General features: G+C 55.4%; 1 protein-coding gene across 1 annotated transcript; it reads right to left on the reverse strand.

Annotated features, from left to right (window-relative positions):
* Window positions 1-3250: 3250 nt before the first annotated feature.
* slc16a8 (solute carrier family 16 member 8) lies at window positions 3251-16077 on the reverse strand. Its single transcript, XM_052042860.1, has 5 exons — window positions 16063-16077; window positions 13161-13387; window positions 11355-11498; window positions 6352-7200; window positions 3251-3636 (listed from the first exon to the last, which is right to left on the reverse strand). The coding sequence occupies exons 2-5, from the start codon at window positions 13378-13380 to the stop codon at window positions 3251-3253; spliced, it is 1599 nt and encodes a 532-aa protein (XP_051898820.1). The 5' UTR covers window positions 13381-13387; window positions 16063-16077.
* Window positions 16078-17597: the final 1520 nt, after the last annotated feature.

Consider the following 17597-nt stretch of genomic DNA (forward strand, 5'->3'; position numbering starts at 1 on the left):
CCTGAGGGGCAACTTTTTCACCCAGAGGGTGGTGAGTATATGGAACGAGCTGCCAGAGGAAGTGGTTGAGACAGGTACAACGACAACTTTTGAAAGACAGTTGGACAGGTACATGGATTGGAGAGGTTTAGAAGGTTACGGGCCAAATGCAGGCAAATGGGACTAGCATGGATGGGGCATCTTGGTCAGCATGGACCAGTTGGGCCGAAGGGCCTGTTTCCCTGCTGTGTGACTGTATGAGCAGAGTGGAGATTGGAATGAGAAGGGGGAAGCGGGACAAAGGGAAGGGCACTGGGGAAAAGAATGAGGGAGGTCGGGGAGGGAAGGTTGAGAGTGTTTGGTGTGGAGGGTGAGGGACGGGAAAGGGAGCTAAGAGTAGGGACTGAGTGAAGAACGGGAGGGAAAGGGGAGGAGACGCTCACCTTTGAGGCAGGAGGTGTGAACATTCTGGAATAATCCTCGGGATGGGAGGTTATTCAGTGAGGAGGTACTGAGTGGGAGACACCCCCTGGACTTCAGCTAATGTGAGGAGGTCAGAGTGAACCACGCAGGGAGTTCTTCACAGGTTAGTGAACCTTTGACCTTCTCACCCAGAAGTTGCCGCTGCCACTGAGATCGAACCTCAGACGAGGGGAGGGAGGGATCTGAGGGTCAGGAGGGGACCGAGTGAAGCGGCAGACCCAAGGGGTTGTACGGTCTAATCCTGCTCCTGGTCATGTTCTGATGGAAGGGGTAACAAAGAAATGAGGAAGGGAGGGGGGGATGTAGAGAGGGAGGTGAAGTTGGGGGGAGGTGAAGTAGAGAGGGAGAGCACGAGAGAGAGATGTGGGGAGGAAGTACGGAAGAGGGAGGAATTAGAGAAGATACAGGAAGAGGAGGGAAACGGCAGGAGTGGGGTGGGATAAAGGGGCTGGATGTTGACCAGTGGCCCCCACTGGTGCAGAGAGGCTGAGCCTTCGATGAGGGGCTTTGTATTCACCAATCCACGTGCCATCGAGCGGTGAGCTGATCCAGCAACGGGCTTCAGTCTGGGTCACTGAATTCATCAGAGAGCAGGACGGAGAGGTAGACGGATAGCGGGGAATTCAGTGGCGGGGAGGTGTGTGGAGCGACGGGTTTTTTAGCCGGCTCGGAGCACGGTATTGAGCAGTGGGCTCGGACTTCACCAGCGAGCTGTCTCTTGTGGTGGATTCCGAATGTCCCAATTTTCACAGCACGGAGGGCAGCCATTCGGCCCATTGAGTCCGCACTAGCTCCTTGTCAGAACACCCAGCTAGTCTCATTCCCGAGCTCCCTCTCCACAGACCAGCAAATCCTTTCCTTTCAGGTACTTCTCTGGCTCCCTGTCGTTCACCGCCACTCGCACCCTGGCCAGCGCATTCCTGACCCGAGCCACTCCATCAGGCACGGTAGTGTAGCGATTAGCGTGACGCTATTACAGCACCAGTGACCCGGGTTCAATTCCCGCCGCTGTCTGTAAGGAGTTTGTACATTCTCCCCGTGTCTGCGTGGGTTTCCTCCGGGTGCTCCGGTTTCCTCCCATATTCCAAAGACGTACAGGTTAGGAAGTCGTGGACGTGCTATGTTGACACCAGAAGCGCGGCAACACTTGCGGGCTGCCCCCAGAACACTACGCAAAGAGATGCGTTTCACTCTGTGTTTCGATGTACACGTGATTAATAAAGAAATCTTATCCCTGTCACCGAGGGCTCATGTCAGCCACCTCTCATTCTATGCCCTCTAGTACAGTTTCTCCCTATCACTGCAATCTCTACCCTGCACGATTTCAAACCCCTTGGTCAGATCTCCTCACTGTTCCAGGAGAACAACCCCACCTGCTGCCCTCGTCCACCCAGCTAAAGGTCCTCATCCCTGGAACCACAGTCTACTGATGGAATGTCTACTGGTGACTAGGGCTGTGGTTTCGTTTCAAGTATTGAATTGTTTCATTTCACCATTAGATTTTCTTAACCGTTTTTCATTTGCAGCGGTAACAATAGACGTAGGAGCCGGAGAAGGCCATTCCGCCCTTCTAGTCTGCCTCACTGTCCACTGAGCTTGTGGCCGGCCCCTCCTCAGCATCATATTCCCACTCTCTCCCCCACCCCACTTCATGCCTTTTATGTCTCGAAATCTATCTCCTTAAATCTTTTCAGTGACCTCACCTCCAGCAGCTCCACACCTGCTGAGTGTCACAGAGTATTACAGCAGGAAACAGGCCCTTCGGCCCAACTGGTCCATGCCGACCAAGATTCCCCGTCCAAGCTGGTCCCATGTGCCAGTGTTTGGCCTTCTAAACCTTTCCTACCCATGTACCTGTCCAACTGTTGTTGTACATGCCTTAACCACTTCCTCTGGGCGGCTCATTGTGTATGGCAGCATGTTGTGTGATCACTAGTGAACAGAGCAGTGAGCGGTGTGTTGTGTGTTCACTTGTGAGCTGAGCAGTGTGTTGTGTGTTCACTACTGAGCAGGGCAGTGAGTGAGGTGTGTTCACTAGTGAACAGGGCAGTGAGTGGTGCATTGTGTGTTCACTAGTGAATGGCAGTGACTGATGTGTTGTGTGTTCACTAGTGAACAGGGCAGTGAGTGGTCTGTTGTGTTTTCAATAGTGAACAGAGCAATGAGCGGTGTGTTGTGTAGTCACTAGTGAGCAGGGTAGTGAGTGGTGTGATGTGTGTTCACTAGTGAGCAGAGCAATGAGCGGTCTGTTGTGTTTTCAATAGTGAACAGGGCAGTGAGTGGTGTTGTGTAGTCACTAGTGAGCAGGGCAGTGTGTTGTGTGTTCACTAGTGAGCAGTGTGTTGTGTAGTCACTAGTGAGCAAGGCAGTGATCGGTCTGTTGTGTTTTCAATAGTGAACAGAGCAGTGAGCGGCGTGTTGTGTAGTCACTAGTGAGCAGGGTAGTGAGTGGTGTGATGTGTGTTCACTAGTGAGCAGGGCAGTGTGTTGTGTGTTCACCAGTGAGCAGGGCAGTGAGTGGTGTGTCATGTGTTCACTAGTGAGCAAGGCAGTGTGTTGTGTGTTCACTGGTGAGCAGAGTAGTGAGCAGTGTTGTGTTCACTAGTGAGCAGGGCAGTGTGTGTGTTCATTAGTGAGCAGGGCAGTGAGCGGTGTTGTGTGTTCACTAGTGAGCAGGGCAGTGAGTGGCGTGTTGTGTGTTCACCAGTGAGCAGGACAAAGAAACCGCTGGTGCTGAAGGTTGCGGCGGAAGTGTGGGGGTGTGGATGGGAGGGGATGTACAAATGGGCTAATTGGGGTGGGGTTCGCTGTCCTCGGGGGTTTGGTCCCCGAGTTGCTGGTTCACCGGCTGCTCTGGGGATTCTCCCTCCGCTCTGCTCTCTGCCGCTGCTTCAGTGCACCCTTCCCGCTGGCCCTCCGTCACCGTGTCTGACCTCTGCTCCCGGGACCCTTCACCCGCGAGGCTTCCCTCCCCTGTCCCTGCGCCCTCTGCCCCCACTGACACCTCTCCCAGGACCACACCCTCCTCCTCCACCCTCCCCTCTTGCTGCCGGGGCCGCTCCCGCTTGAGGCAGAAGCGGAACGCTCCCGACAGGATTACGGCCGAGGCGATCAGCTCCGTCCCTGCCATGTAGAAGATGAGCTCGTAATTCTTGAACGTGTCGACCAGGCGCCCTGCACGGGAGACAACCAGAGAACCGGACTTACAGAACATTCTCCTCAAACCGCTCCTGCCCAAAGTCACCAGGCTCAGAGCTCACGGATCGGGTGCGGTTCAGTCGCACAGGACACGGTGAGGGGAAGGGCCGCACAACACATTGAATGGGTTCCAGTAACACCTCAGTAAAACTGTGTGTGTCTGTGCATGTGTGCCTCTGTGTGTGTGTGTGTGTGTGTGTCTGTGTGTCTGTGTGTCTGTGTGTGTCTGTGTTTGTGTGTCTGTGTTTGATTGTGTATCTGTGTGTCAGTGTGTGACTGTCCATGTGACTGTGTGTCTGTGTGTGTGTGTATCTTGTGTGTACATCAGTGTGTTCGTGTGTGTGTGTGTATCTTGTGTGTGTGGGGTGTGTGTGTGTGTGAGGTGTGGGGTGTGTGGGGGGTGTGTGTGAGTTGTGGGGTGTGTGTGAGGTGTGGGGTGTGTGAGGTGTGCGGTGTGTGCGGTGTGTGTGGTGTGTGTGGTGTGTGCTTAGAGACACAAGAGACCTGCCGATGCTGGAATCTGGAGCACAAAACTCACTGCTGGAGGAAGTCAGTGTGTCAGGCAGCATCTGTGGGGGGAAATGGCTGTCAATGTTTCGGGTGGAGACCCTACAGCTGGACTGAAGGATGGAGGGCAGATAGCCAGTGATGCCCAGACCCTGTGAAGAAACATCCTCTTCCCCAAAAGCCCCATCCTCCAAACAACGAGTTCCTCCAGCAGTTTGTTTTTACTGTGTGCGGTTTTGCATTGTTTGGAGAACGAGGCTTTGGGGAAGGGGATGCTTATTCTCAGGATGTGGGTATCACCGTCACGGCCAGCGTTGTTTCCCGTCACTCACTGCCCTTGAGCGGTTAGTGGTGGGCCACCAGCGTGGGTGCTCCCACAGTGCTGGTGGGAGGGAGTGCCAGGACCTCGACCCAGTGACGATGAAGGAACGGCAATATATTTCCAACTCGGAGTCCATCGTTCCTGGTGTTGGGGAATCTCAGAGCAGTGATGATATCAAAGTGAGTGGGAGTTCAAGGAGGGGAGGGAATAATCGAGGGGGATTTTGGAGGCAGTGGATTGGGACAGTGAGGGAAATTTCAGAGGGAGTGGGCGTGGGTGTCAGGAGTGCCTCAGGATAACTGAAGGGTGCCTCTGGCATTCCCCTGGGATCTTCAGGCACCCTCGGAGTGTCCCGGCACAGTTTGGGCATTGCTGGAAGTTGAACATCTGCACTACCCCAACCTCTCATTTAACAAACACTCCGCTGTCCTGTTTTATCTTCAAACCCCACATTTTTCCACATTGTGTTCCATCTGCCGTGTTCTGACCCACTCTCTCAGCTTGTTCCCACCTTCCCACATCCTCCTCCCCACTCAAAGTCCCACCTGGCTTTGGATCACCAGCAGACTTGGCAAAATTACATTTGGACCCTTCAGCCAACTGGGACCCAAACCCCTTGCTTGTGGTCCCCCCTGCGTGTGGTCCCCACCAGTCACAGCCCGTCACCCGAGGGGGATTCCTTCATTCCCTCTGTCCACGGTAACCAATTCTCAATCCATACCTGTATAGCACCCCTGTTCCATGTGTCCCAACCTTGTTCAAGAACCTCTACTCCAAGGGCCTGTCAAATGCTGTCCGAAAATTGGAAGATACCACATCTACTGGTTCCACAGATCCCTACCACCCAGGGAATCCTCAGAGAATTCCAGCCAATTAGTCCAATTCCCTGCCATAAATCCACAGTACCTTCCTTCCAGGCTGTTGTGTAATCACATCCTTCACTATAATTCCAGCGTTCTCACTACAGCTGGCCCCAGGGTGACACCTCTCTAGTTTCCACCCTCCCCTTCCTTCTGAAACAGTGGGTGACCTTCGCCCCCCTCCCCCCCCCTCTACAGGACCTTGGAAGATGAGAACCCCAGAGTACCCAGTGACTCTGAAGTCACCTGTGGTTGTTGTCTCAGGGTTGTTGGTAATCCATGGAGTATGAAGTCTCTGGAGTTCATTGTGTCTCTGGACTGCTGAGGATGTCTCCACTGTGTTGGGATATCGCTGGGTCATTGGGTGTCTCTGGGTGCTGGCTATGCTGGGGTGTCTCTGAGTGTTTTCTGTCTAGGATGTTGGGGTGAGTCTGGGTTATGGGTATTCACTATCTAGGGTATGTTGGGATATCATTGGGGTGTTTCTGGGTATTCGCTGTCGAGGGTGTGTTGAGGTGTCTCTGGGTCACTGGGGTGCTTCTGACTATTGGCTTTGTTGGGATGTCTCTGTGTATTGGCTATCTAGGGTGTATCAGGGTGAGATTGGGTCATTGGGCTGTCTCTGGGTGTGGGCTATATTGGGGTGTCTTTGGGTGTTTGCTGTCCAGGACGCTGGGGTGAATCTGGGTTATTGGATTCACTATCTGGGAGCAATGGGATCAGATTGGGTCACTGGGGTGTCTGAGTGTTGGTCCTGTTGGGATGTCTCTGTGTATTGGCTATCTAGGGTGTGTCAGGGTGAGATTGGGTCATTGGGGGTCTCTGGGTGTGGGCTATGTTGGGATGGCTCTGGGTGTTTGCTGTCCTGGATGCTGAGGGGTATTTGGGTTATTACTATTCACTACCTGGGGGCGTTGAGTCTCCGAGCATTCACTCCCCACGGGTGTCGGCTACCTGTGGGGCGACGTGTCCCAGGGGCGGGGTGCGGGCGGCGTGACTGACCTGCGGATGGGGGTCCAATGAGCACGGCGATGGCCTCGATCAGCAGCAGCAGGCCGATGGCGCTGGGGAAGTTCTGGGAGCCCACGATGGCCATCAGCACCTCGAACTGCAGGGCACCCACCATGCCGTAGGAGATGCCGAAGAAGACGCAGAAGGTGACCAGGCCGGTGTAGGTGGCCGCCTTGGCGCTCAGCACATCGGTCAGCCCGTTACACAGCATGGAGAAGCTGAGGAAGTAGGCGACCCGGGGCCGGAACAGGGGCAGTCCCGCCAGCAGCCCGCTCAGCGGCCGGGCAAAGATGTCGATGAAGCCAATGATGGAGAGCAGGAAGGCGGCATCTGTGTCAGCTACGCCCATGTCCTTGGCGTAGTTCACGATCATGATGGGCGGCACAAAGAGGCCCAGCACCAGGATGAACTTGGCCATGGTGTAGAAGAGGAAGCCCCGGTCCCGGAACACGCTGAAGTCCAGCAGCTTGCTCCGACTCCGTCCCGCTCCCTTCCCAGACCCGGCTCCGGGCCGCCCCGAGTTCTCCTCCTGCTCCGCGTCGGCCTTGTCCGGCGGCAGCATCTCCCTGGCCTCGGGCCGCCCGCCGCCCCGGCCCTTCAGGCTCTCCAGCGGCCTCATCACGGCGCCGCACGTGCAGCAGTTGAGCAGCAGGCCACCCATGATGAGGAAGGCCCCCCGCCAGCCGTAGGCGTCCTGCAGCAGCTGCCCGATGGGCGACAGGGCGCTGAGAAAGACGGGGCTCCCCGCCGCCGCCAGCCCGTTGGCCAGCGGCCTCCGCTTGTCGAAGTACCTGCCCAGCATGATGAGGGAAGGCTGGAAGTTCAAGGCCAAGCCCAGACCTGCAGAGGCGAGAGAAATCTCGTCAACGCCAACCTGCACTCGTCCACCAAACATTCAGACACTGGAGGCTCTTACAGACTTCTACAGATGTCCCATGGAGAGCATCCTGATTGGTGGCATCACCGCCTGGTACAGAGCCTCCAATGCACAGGATCTAAAGAGGCTGCAGAGGGTTGTAGACTCAGCCAGCTCCATCACGGGCACAACCCTCCCCGCCACCGAGGACATCTTCAAGAGGCGGTGCCTCAAGAAGGCAGCAACCGTCACTAAGGACCCTCACCATCCAGGACATGTCCTTTTCTCATTACCACCATCGGGGAGGTACAGGAGCCTGAAGACCCACACTCAATGATTCAGGAACAGCTTCTTCCCCTCCGCCATCGGATTTCTGAACAGTCCATGAACCCATGAACACTACCTCGTTATTCCTTATTTTTGCACTATTTATTTATTTTTGTAATTTATAGTAATTTTATGCCTTTGCACTGTACTGCTGCCGCAAAACAACAGATTTCACATCATATAAGTCAGTGATAATAAATCTGATTCTGTGGGATCTGGAGCTGTGAACAATCTGCTGGAGGAACTCGGCGAATCGAGCAGCAAGTGTGGGGGGGAGGAAGGAATTGTTGACGTTTCGGGTCAAAACCCTGCATCAGGACCCGTGAACACCTTCCCCAGTCGTCACCCAAAAACGTGGGACACGGACGCAAGATACTGCAGGTGTCGGAATCTGGAGCGAAAAACAAACTGTCGGAGGAACTCGACGGGTCAGGCAGCGTCTGTGGAGGTGGAGGGACGGTTGATGCTTCGGGTCGAGACCCTGCACAAGGACTAAGAGTGTAGAGGAGAGATAGACAGCATAGAGAGCTGAGGAGGAGGGTGAGGCAGGGGCTGGCAGGTGATAGGTGGATCCAGGTGAGGAGGGGGACAGTGGGCAGACGAGTGGGCAGAGCTGGGAGACAGCGGCCAGTGGGTGATAGGTGAAGACAGACAAGGGGAGAACAAAATGGGTGCAGACAGAGGCAGGATGGTTGAGGGAAGGGCGGAGGTGGGGACACAGGCTGGGAGGTGAGATGTGGAACCAGATAAGGGAGGGATGGTGGGCAGCTGGGACCAGGTGGGGGAGGGGAACATAACTGGGTGATGGGAGACTGGCTGGGGGGGGGGGGGGGGGGGGGTTGGGAGAACGTGGGTAGATCAGACAGAGAGAGGAAGCGACACGGGGAGTGGGTTACCTGAAACTGGAGGATTCACTGTTTCATGCTGTTGGGTTGTAGACTATCCCCGTGGAATATGAGGCGCTGTTCCTCTAGTTTGTACTTGGCCGCACCCTGGGCGGGGGCTGGGGGGGGGGGGGGGGGCCCAAGAACTGAGGTCAGAATGGGAGCGGGGAAGGGAGAGGAAGCCAGGAGCTCAGGGTGGACCGGAAAGCTCAAGGTGCGTTCTGTGGTGAATGAAATGGCTGCTCGGGGCTGGAAGCTTTCGGAGGCCGGTGTGTTCCATGAATCAAAGTGATGCAGTGTGAGCTCGAGGCGGCGGGAGGGAGGTAGATGAGGCAGAACAAGAAAGATTCGGAGAGAGAGACAACAGTGTCAGCCAGGCCCAGGAGCACCTGTCAGCACTCTCACCTCTGGGTCAGACTGATTTAGATTCAAGTCCAGCCCCACAAACCAGACCACAATACTGTCGGCTGGTACTCCAGTGCAGAACCAAGGGAGTGGCGCATTGTCCGAACGGCAGCTTTCCGGATGAGCCACTGCAACAAGGCAGCACCTGCTCCGTCAGCCGGGCAGAGAGGTACCACGGCACGAGTTAGGGGAGAGGAAGCTCTCCCAGTGTGCCGGCCGATATTTATCCCTCCGCCGACGTCACGACAGCTGATTACCTCGTCGTTGTCGCATGACCACTTGTGGCAGCTTGCTGTGCACGTTGCATGTGCTACAGCAGTGCTGCAGCTCCTGGGCTGCAAGGTGCTTCCCAGCTCGTCACAGTCTCTCCCTCTCCTAACAGCCACTCCCCCTTCCCCACACTCCCCCCTCTCCCCACCCTCACCCCCTCCCCACACTGTCCCCACACTCCCCTCCCCACACTCCCCCTCCCCACACTCCCCCCTCCCCACACCCCCTCCCCACACCCCCTTCCCACACCCTCTCCCCACACTCCCCCTCCCCACACCCTCTCCCCACACCCCCCTCCCCACACCCCCTCCCCACACTCCCCCCTCCCCACACCCCCTTCCCACACCCTCTCCCCACACTCCCCCTCCCCACACTTCACCTCTCCCCACACCCCCCTCCCCACACCCCCTCCCCACACTCCCCCTCCCCGCACTCCCCTCTCCCCACACCCTCTCCCTCGCTCCACAGTGTTTCTCTCCCCTTGCCTTATCCTTATTCCTTCATATCTCTGCTCCTCATTGGGAAATTGCTGTAGTGCTGACTTTTCCCACGACACCTTGTCTCAGAGGTGAGGTGTGGAAGGAGACAGGGATTCTCTGGGTGCGGCTGTAGATGGGGCTGGAACCTGCTTCATGTGTTCAGAAACGGGCCAGACCGTTCCGTCACCGATTCCAGCCCTTTCCCTGACCGAGACTGTGGACGACTGTTTAGATCCGATGACATGTGTGGCCCTGCGATGAGCTTCCAGCCACGTACCCACGGCATCGTGAGACCGTCCCAGTAACAGTTCCCTGGCCCTCCTTCCCTCAGCCCCCGCCAATACTTCCGTCACTCCAGATGCCTGTTCTCTGAGCATCCCACAGCCTCCCCATCCAGAGTCACCCAAAACCCGCTGCGTGCTCACCCCTCGTCACAACTTCCATCCAGTGTTTTCAGCTCCCTCCACGGCCTTAGCCCTTGCCGTCTCTGTAACCTCCACCCTCACTACCCTCCGTGATCTCCACACTCCTACATCATGGCCTCTAGCAGCTCTGAGTTCCCTCCCTGGGTCTTCCCACCTCTAACCTCTGCGAGACTCTTCAAAGTCTGACACTTTGACCAAGTCTTTGGACAGCTCCCGCGATACCCTCTATGTTCAATTGCCTTTGGCGAGCAGCCTGTGTGGTTTTGCAAGGTTAGCAATGTGAAACACTGCACACTGGTGCTGTTGGAGGAGGGAGATGTAGCCATCAGCTCAGGGGGTGGGCAGGTTAAGGAGTGTCACCACGTAACAGGCAGTGGTGATGTGAAGAGGAACATGTTTGTAGACGTTCAAATGTGGAGCTGAGAGCAAGGTGTGCAGGACTGAAAAAGCAATGTTACAGGACCTTGGCGAGAAGACCTAAGACAAGGCTATTCGGCCCATCGAGTCTGCTCTGCCATTCGATCATGGCTGATTTATTTTTCCCTCTCAACCCCATTCTCCTGCCTTCTCCCTGTAACCTCTGACGCCCTCACTAATCAAGAACCTATCAACCTCCACTTTAAATAGATAAGATTTCTTTATTAGTCACGTGTACATCGAAACACACAGTGAAATGCATCTTTTGCGTAGAGTGTTCTGGGGGCAGCCCGCAAGTGTCGCCACGCTTCCTGCGCCAACATAGCATGCCCACAACTTGCTAACCCGTACGTCTTTGGAATGTGGGAGGAAACCGGAGCACCCGGAGGAAACCCACACAATCACGGGGAGAACATACAAACTCCTTACAGACAGCAGCGGGGATTGAACCCGGGTCACTGGCGCTGTAATAGCATCACGCTAACCGCTACACCACTGTGTGACTTGGCCTCCACAGCCGTCTGTGGCAATGAATTCCACAGATTCACCACCCTCTGGCTAAAGAAATTCCTCCTCATCTTTGTTGTAAAGGGACATCCTTCTACTCTGAGACTGTGCCCCCTGGTCCTAGACTCTCCCACTGTTGGAAACCTGCTCTCCATCCCGGCCTTTCAAAGAAAGCAGTTTGGAAGTGGGTTTAGAGTGAGGTTCAGTGTCAGCTTCTGATGTCAATGATGAAGGGGGCTGTAACCAACCAGCTGGTGACTGGTTGGCACAGGCCCTCCGGGACGTCCCAAGCTTGGACACATCACTGAGGCTGACCTGTGTCTTTGGCACACTGAGTGTCCATCACTTCTGTCAACAATCGGATTGGTGGGGGGCCAATCACCATCGGGCATTTAATGAGGCAGGGTTGAAGGGTGCCACCTACCTGTAACCACCCCAGCCGACATGTAGAGCTGGGTGATGTTTATGGAGAAGGAAGCGATTATCATCCCAGACGAGGCCAGTAAACCACCTACCAGCATCACAGGCCGGCAACCGAACCGATTCACCATGATGCTGCAAAGGGGTCCTGCGGCAGAGATCAGAGGAGTCACCACAACAGCCAGACCACAGTCCCCAGCCCAGTGAGAACCTTCAGCAAGTCCGAGACCTTGGCCAATCTGTAGGGGGCCTTCCCCAGAGAAATAGGGATCCAGATTTAGTTAACAAACTGAGACACCCCTCACAGAAAGACGGTTAATGGGCACAGGCCCGAGAGGAGGGAACTCGGGGGTTAATGAGACCTCAGTCTATCAATCACAACAGAGACTGCTGGGAGCACGGAGTGGGTCAGGCAGCTTCTGCCCAGTGAGGACAACAGGCTCAGTGATTAGATCCGTGAGATTTCATTAGGTCAGATGGTTTCTCTGAGGTCCAACAGGTGGGCACTGAGCAGGTGGAAGTTTTGATAAATACCTCAAACTTGTACCCTCTGGTTACTGAGCCATGAACCCTCTGGTTACTGGCCCTGGGATCCTCTGGTTAATGGCCCTGGGATCCTCTGGTTACTGAGCCATGAACCCTCTGGTTACTGGCCCTGGGATCCTCTGGTTAATGGCCCTGGGATCCTCTGGTTACTGAGCCATGAACCCTCTGGTTACTGGCCCTGGGATCCTCTGGTTAATGGCCCTGGGATCCTCTGGTTACTGAGCCATGAACCCTCTGGTTACTGGCCCTGGGATCCTCTGGTTAATGGCCCTGGGATCCTCTGGTTACTGAGCCATGAACCCTCTGGTTAATGGCCCTGGGATCCTCTGGTTACTGACCTTGGATCCTCTGGTTACTGAGCCCTGGATCCTCTGGTTACTGAGCCCTGGATCCTCTGGTTACTGGCCCTACTGCCACTGCCATTTCCAGTGCCCAGCCCTTCATGACTCTAGACACTGTTAAACCTTCTCCCAACATTTTCTGCCCTGTGGCAGCCGTTCCCAGAATTCCCAGTGTCTCCACGTGACCCCACCATCGGTTCCATTCCGGCATTTCCTCCACCACCTCTCCGCAGACTCTTATCCCTCCGGGCGCTGGGATGGGGGAGGGATTGGGAATGGGAATAGGGCTGGGTGTGGTGTGGGTGGGGGTGAGGCTGGCAGTGAGAGTGGGGCTGAGGGACACTGTAGGGGATGGGTGGGTATGTGGGGGGTGGGGGGCTGTGGGGGAGGGGTGAGCGTGAGGATGCGTGGGGTTGGGGGGTGGGGGTGAGGGAGGGGTGGGTGTTGGGGAAGGGTGAAGATGGGTGGGTGCGGTGGGGGCTGTGTGTGCGGGGTGAGGGGGTGGGTGTGGGGGGGTGTGTGCGGGGTGAGGGGGTGGGTGTGGGGGGTGGGTGTGGGGGTGTGTGTGCGGGGTGGGGGGTGGGTGTGAGGGGGTGGGGGTGAGGGGGTGGGTGTGGGGGGGTGGGTGTGAGGGGGTGGGTGTGGGGGTGTGTGTGCGGGGTGAGGGGGTGGGTGTGAGGGGGTGGGTGTGAGGGGGTGGGTGTGGGGGTGTGTGTGCGGGGTGAGGGGGTGGGTGTGAGGGGGTGGGGGTGAGGGGGTGGGTGTGGGGGGGTGGGTGTGGGGTGAGGGGTGGGTGTGAGGGGGTGGGTGCGGGGTGAGGGGGTGGGTGTGGGGTGAGGAGGATGGGTGGAGGTTTGGGGGAGGGGGAAGGGTGATGGGAGGGGGAGGGGGCTCTGGGAGTTGCCCTCAGAACCATGACCCACCTGAGCCGTAGAGCATGGCGAGGATGATGGAGGAGATCCAGGCAGTGTCGCTGTAACCGATATGGAAGTCATGCATCAGCTCCTTGAAGTAGACGCTGACCGCCTTGGGGAACGCGTAGGAGAACCCCGTGATCACGAAGCAGCCTCCCAACACCATCCACCCCCAGCCCCCGTCGGGGGGTTCGGCGGTCTGGGAGGGGCCTGGGCTGGGGTTACCCATCCTGGGGCTGGAAGAGACAAACTGAAGATAACCCCCAGGGAAGCAAGGGGGATCAGAAGACCCGTCTCACCCGCACCAACATCAGCCCACACAGACCCCCCCCAAACACACCTCACCCACACCATCAGCCCACGCAGACCCCCCCCCCAAACACACCTCACCCACACCGTCGGCCCACACAGACCTCCAGCCCCAAAGCACACCTCACCCACACTGTCAGCCCACACAGAACCCCACCCCCCCACACCCCGCCAAACACACCTCACCCACACCAATGTCGGCCCACACAGACCCCACCCCCCCCAAACACACCTCACCCACACCAATGTCGGCCCACACAGACCCCACCCCCCCCAAACACACCTCACCCACACCAATGTCGGCCCACACAGACCCCACCCCCCCAAACACACTTCACCCACACCAACCCAGACACAACCCTTCCTGGATGTACCCAGACACACACAATACAACCTGGACCAACCCACAGCTCTTGGACCTGAACCATTAACTCTGTGTCTCTCTCCACAGATGCTGCCTGACCTGCTGAGTGTTTCCAGCATTTTCTGTTTTGATTTCAGATTTCCAGCGTCTGCAGCTTTTGAATTTTCATTTGATGTAGAATCTATTTATCTAGTGACAACAGCACTGTTGGGAAAGTGTAATGTGGTGAGGCAGAGTCTGCATGTTCTAGTGAAAGTGGAGCCACATTTGAGAGGGAGAACATGGCAGAGGGAGTGAGGTCGTGCACCTGGGTTTTTAAAAGACATTTGATAAGGTGCCGCATAAATGATGACTCTCCAGGACAAGCTTTGAGCGTCAGCTTGTGACATGGGTACCGGATTGGTTAACGGGAAGGATAAGTGGCTCAGTTCTCAGTTGACAAGTTGTATCTAGTGAGCCCCGTCTGGTTACAGTCAATGGGCCGGATCGTCCAACCCACCTCCCTCCTCCCAAACCCCTCCTCAGTGGTGGGGCCGGTCCCTCACACACCGGTGGGAGCCGAACTGTGTCCATGTAACATGCCTGGAGTACGAGATCACAGAGCGGGCGGAATCTCAGCACCAGTTCGATGAAGACAGAACTGGGCCCAGTATTTTTCACATTACACTCTCTCCCAGATGCCCGATATGAAAGCCCCCAGGTGAGGTTTCTCAGCTGTGTCTTTGTCAGGGGCAGGGGTGAAGCCAGTTTCTATTTGAGCCATCAGCCCTACCTGCTGCACTCTATGCCGCCCATAAACAATGAGGCCACAATAGCAGGGTAGGAGTGGCCGGGTACACCACAGCAAGTCACACACCAAACACTTTCCACCATCAACGATTCAGGAGTGAGACAGAACTCTCCACCGGCCTGGGTGAGTGCTGCTCCAACTACTCTCTGGAACCTCAACACCACCCAGGGGAAAGCAGTGTTCTTGACTGGCAGCCCCTGTACCGACCCTCCCCACTGGCACACAGTGGCTGCAGTGTGTCCCAGCTACACATGCACCCAGCACCTCCCAAACGATGGGCAATAACTTCTGGTGTCACCAGTGACCATCAGATGCTGGAAAGTGAATGAATAAATAAATTTACAGAACCTCAGCACAATGTATTTATTATCAATTCCAGAGGGGATCTTTGGTTCCTTACCCATCCACACGGACGGATTACATCCGTATGAGCGGGGTGGGTGGGATGGAGGTGTTGAGAATGGTGTGTGGAAGTCTGGCAGGCTGGAGTCACAGAGCAACACAGCACAGATACAGGCCCTTCGGCCCAACCAGTTCATGCTGACCACGGTGCCCACCCAGCTAGTCCCATTTCCTACGTTCGCCCCCCAAGTGCTTCTTAAATGACACTGTTGTACCTGCCTCACCCACTTCCTCTGGCAGCTCGTTCCACATACTCCCCACCCTCTGCATGAAAAAGTTGCCCCTCAGGTCCCTCTCGCCCTACACCTATGCCCCATAGTTTTGGACTCCTCTACCCTGGAAAAAAGACGATTACCATCTATGCTTCTCATAATTTTAAAGATTTCTATAAGGTCGCCCCTCATTCTCCTACGTTCCAAGGAATAAAGACCCAGCCTGGCCGACCTCTCCCTATAACTCAGGCCCTCTAGTCCTGCCAACATCATAAATCTCTTCTGCACTTGTTCCAGCTGAACCACGTCTTTCCTATAACTGGGTGACCAGAACTGTACACAGTGCTCCAAGTGCAGCCTCACCAATGACTTATACAACTGCAACATAATGTTCCAACTCCTATACTCATTCTTCAATGGACATGGTACATTCCCAAAAATTAATTGTTGGGATTCACTGTGAATGTCTCGAATTGGCTTAAATAAAATGATGTGAGCCCCGTCCTTGAACGGTGGCAGTCTGTGGTGAAGATACTTTCCAGTTATCCAGTTCCAGTTATCACTGGACATCCTGGAGGGGAATCTGCAGCTGGTGGTGTTCCCCTGCACATCTGGCCCCCATCCTTCTGGGTGTGGGTTTGGTGTGAGAGAAGCCGTTTGCTGATGTGCACCGTGGGAACGTTTCACTGTCAGATTCAGGTACAGGCCACGCACGTCGCTTTGTTCTGGACAGTGATGGTGGAGCTGTGCTCATCCAGGCAGGTGGACACACTCCTGACCTCAGCCTGGTAGATGGTGGAAAGGCCTTGGGGTGTGAGGAGGGGACTCACTCACCGCAGGATCCTCCAGCCCCTGACTGCTCTTGTAACCACGATATTTATGTGCCTGGTAAATTTCAAATCTCGGGTCAATAGTGACCCTCCGCAGATGGCGATGGTGGAGGATGTGACGATGGTGATGCCATTGAAACCCAATGAGAGATGTTCGATTCCTTCTTGTTGAAGATGGTCACTGCAGTTACAAAGGGTGCTCTTCCCTGTGGTCACCGTGTTACCTCAGGGGATCTATGCTTGGCCTCACACCCTGGTCTATCACACCACTGACACCCCCATCCCCACACTTCCACGTTCCCTGTATTGTCATTCAGTTTCTCAGAAGAGGGCTGGAGTTAGTGACCACTGACTACATCTCCACCCCCCTCTCCTGCAACGATCTTGCTTGGGCACAAAGGCCTAGAGTGTCCGGGATAGAGAGCGAAGGTGCCAACAAGTGAGACAGAGAAAGAGGGTGAGAGACAGAGAGGGGCACCGAGAGAGAGAAAGATTGTGAGGTCACTGAGAAGAGGTCAGAGTGAGACAGACAGTGATTGAGGGAGAGGGAGGGGGAGAGACATAGACAGAGAGAGCAAGAACCTGAGACAGAGAGAGAGCAAAACAGAGGAAGCTCAAGGGGGAAGAAGCTCTAGAGAAAGCAGTGGGACACAGAGACAGTCAGAGAATAAGGGATAAAGAAATGACAGCTCCGGCTGGAGATCAGGTACGAGAGCCAGAGGTAGATAGAGAGGGAGTGAGTCAGAGATGTAGATAATGAAAACCAACGTTGGAGAGAGAGAGGGAAGCAGAGACAGATAAAGTACTGGGATAGAGAGCATCAGATGGTGAGGGGTAGAGAAGATGACACAACCAGAGAAAGAGCAGGAGAGCCAGCGGTAGGGAGAGTCATAGTCATAGTCTCACAGCATGGAAACAGGCCCTTCAGCCCAACTGGTCCATGCCGACCAAGATTCCCATCTAAGCCAGTTCCATTTGCCAGCATTTGGCCCATATCCCTCTAAACTTTTCCAATCCACGTACCTGTCCAACCGTCTTCTAAAACGTCGTTATTGTAGCTGTCCCAACCACTTCCTCTGGCAGCTCGTTCTACACACTGACCACTCTCTGGGTGAAAAGTTGCCCCTCAGGTTCCTATTAAATCTCTCCCCTCTCACCTTAAACCTCGGCCCCCTAGTTCTTGATTCCCCAACCCTGGGAAAAGTACTGAGTGCAGTCACACACAGAGCGGTGGAGACAGGTTGAGAAGTGAAGACACGAGAAGCTGAGATGGAGCCGAGGGCAGAGGCCTCAGGAGGGGGACTGTGAGAGGCAGAGATAAGAGCGCCATGGGTACATAATACCAGAGAATGAGCCAGAATGTCAGAGGAGATAGAGTAACAAAAAATAGAATGACATCGAGAATGCAAGATCTGAAGAGCTTCAGTATAAGAGGCAAAGAAGTCATGGACAGAGGGAGTAAGAGATTAGTTGGAGCTGACTGGCCATTATCTTTTGACATTTCCTGTTCAATACTGAGCCCTTAGTCTAACATTGAAC

The sequence above is a fragment of the Pristis pectinata genome, chromosome 33 (assembly GCF_009764475.1).
Source record: "Pristis pectinata isolate sPriPec2 chromosome 33, sPriPec2.1.pri, whole genome shotgun sequence".
NCBI classification, from domain to species: domain Eukaryota; kingdom Metazoa; phylum Chordata; class Chondrichthyes; order Rhinopristiformes; family Pristidae; genus Pristis; species Pristis pectinata.

Bases quoted from the DNA above. Each gene is read 5' to 3' on its own strand.
- slc16a8 (XM_052042860.1), bottom strand. From the start codon at position 13,380: ATGGGTAACCCCAGCCCAGGCCCCTCCCAGACCGCCGAACCCCCCGAC. The intron at 11,499-13,160 runs GTGGGTCATGGT...TCTCTGCCGCAG, and splicing joins CGCCATGCTCTACGGCTCAG to GACCCCTTTGCAGCATCATG. The intron at 7,201-11,354 runs GTAGGTGGCACC...TCGCCTCTGCAG, and splicing joins GTCGGCTGGGGTGGTTACAG to GTCTGGGCTTGGCCTTGAAC.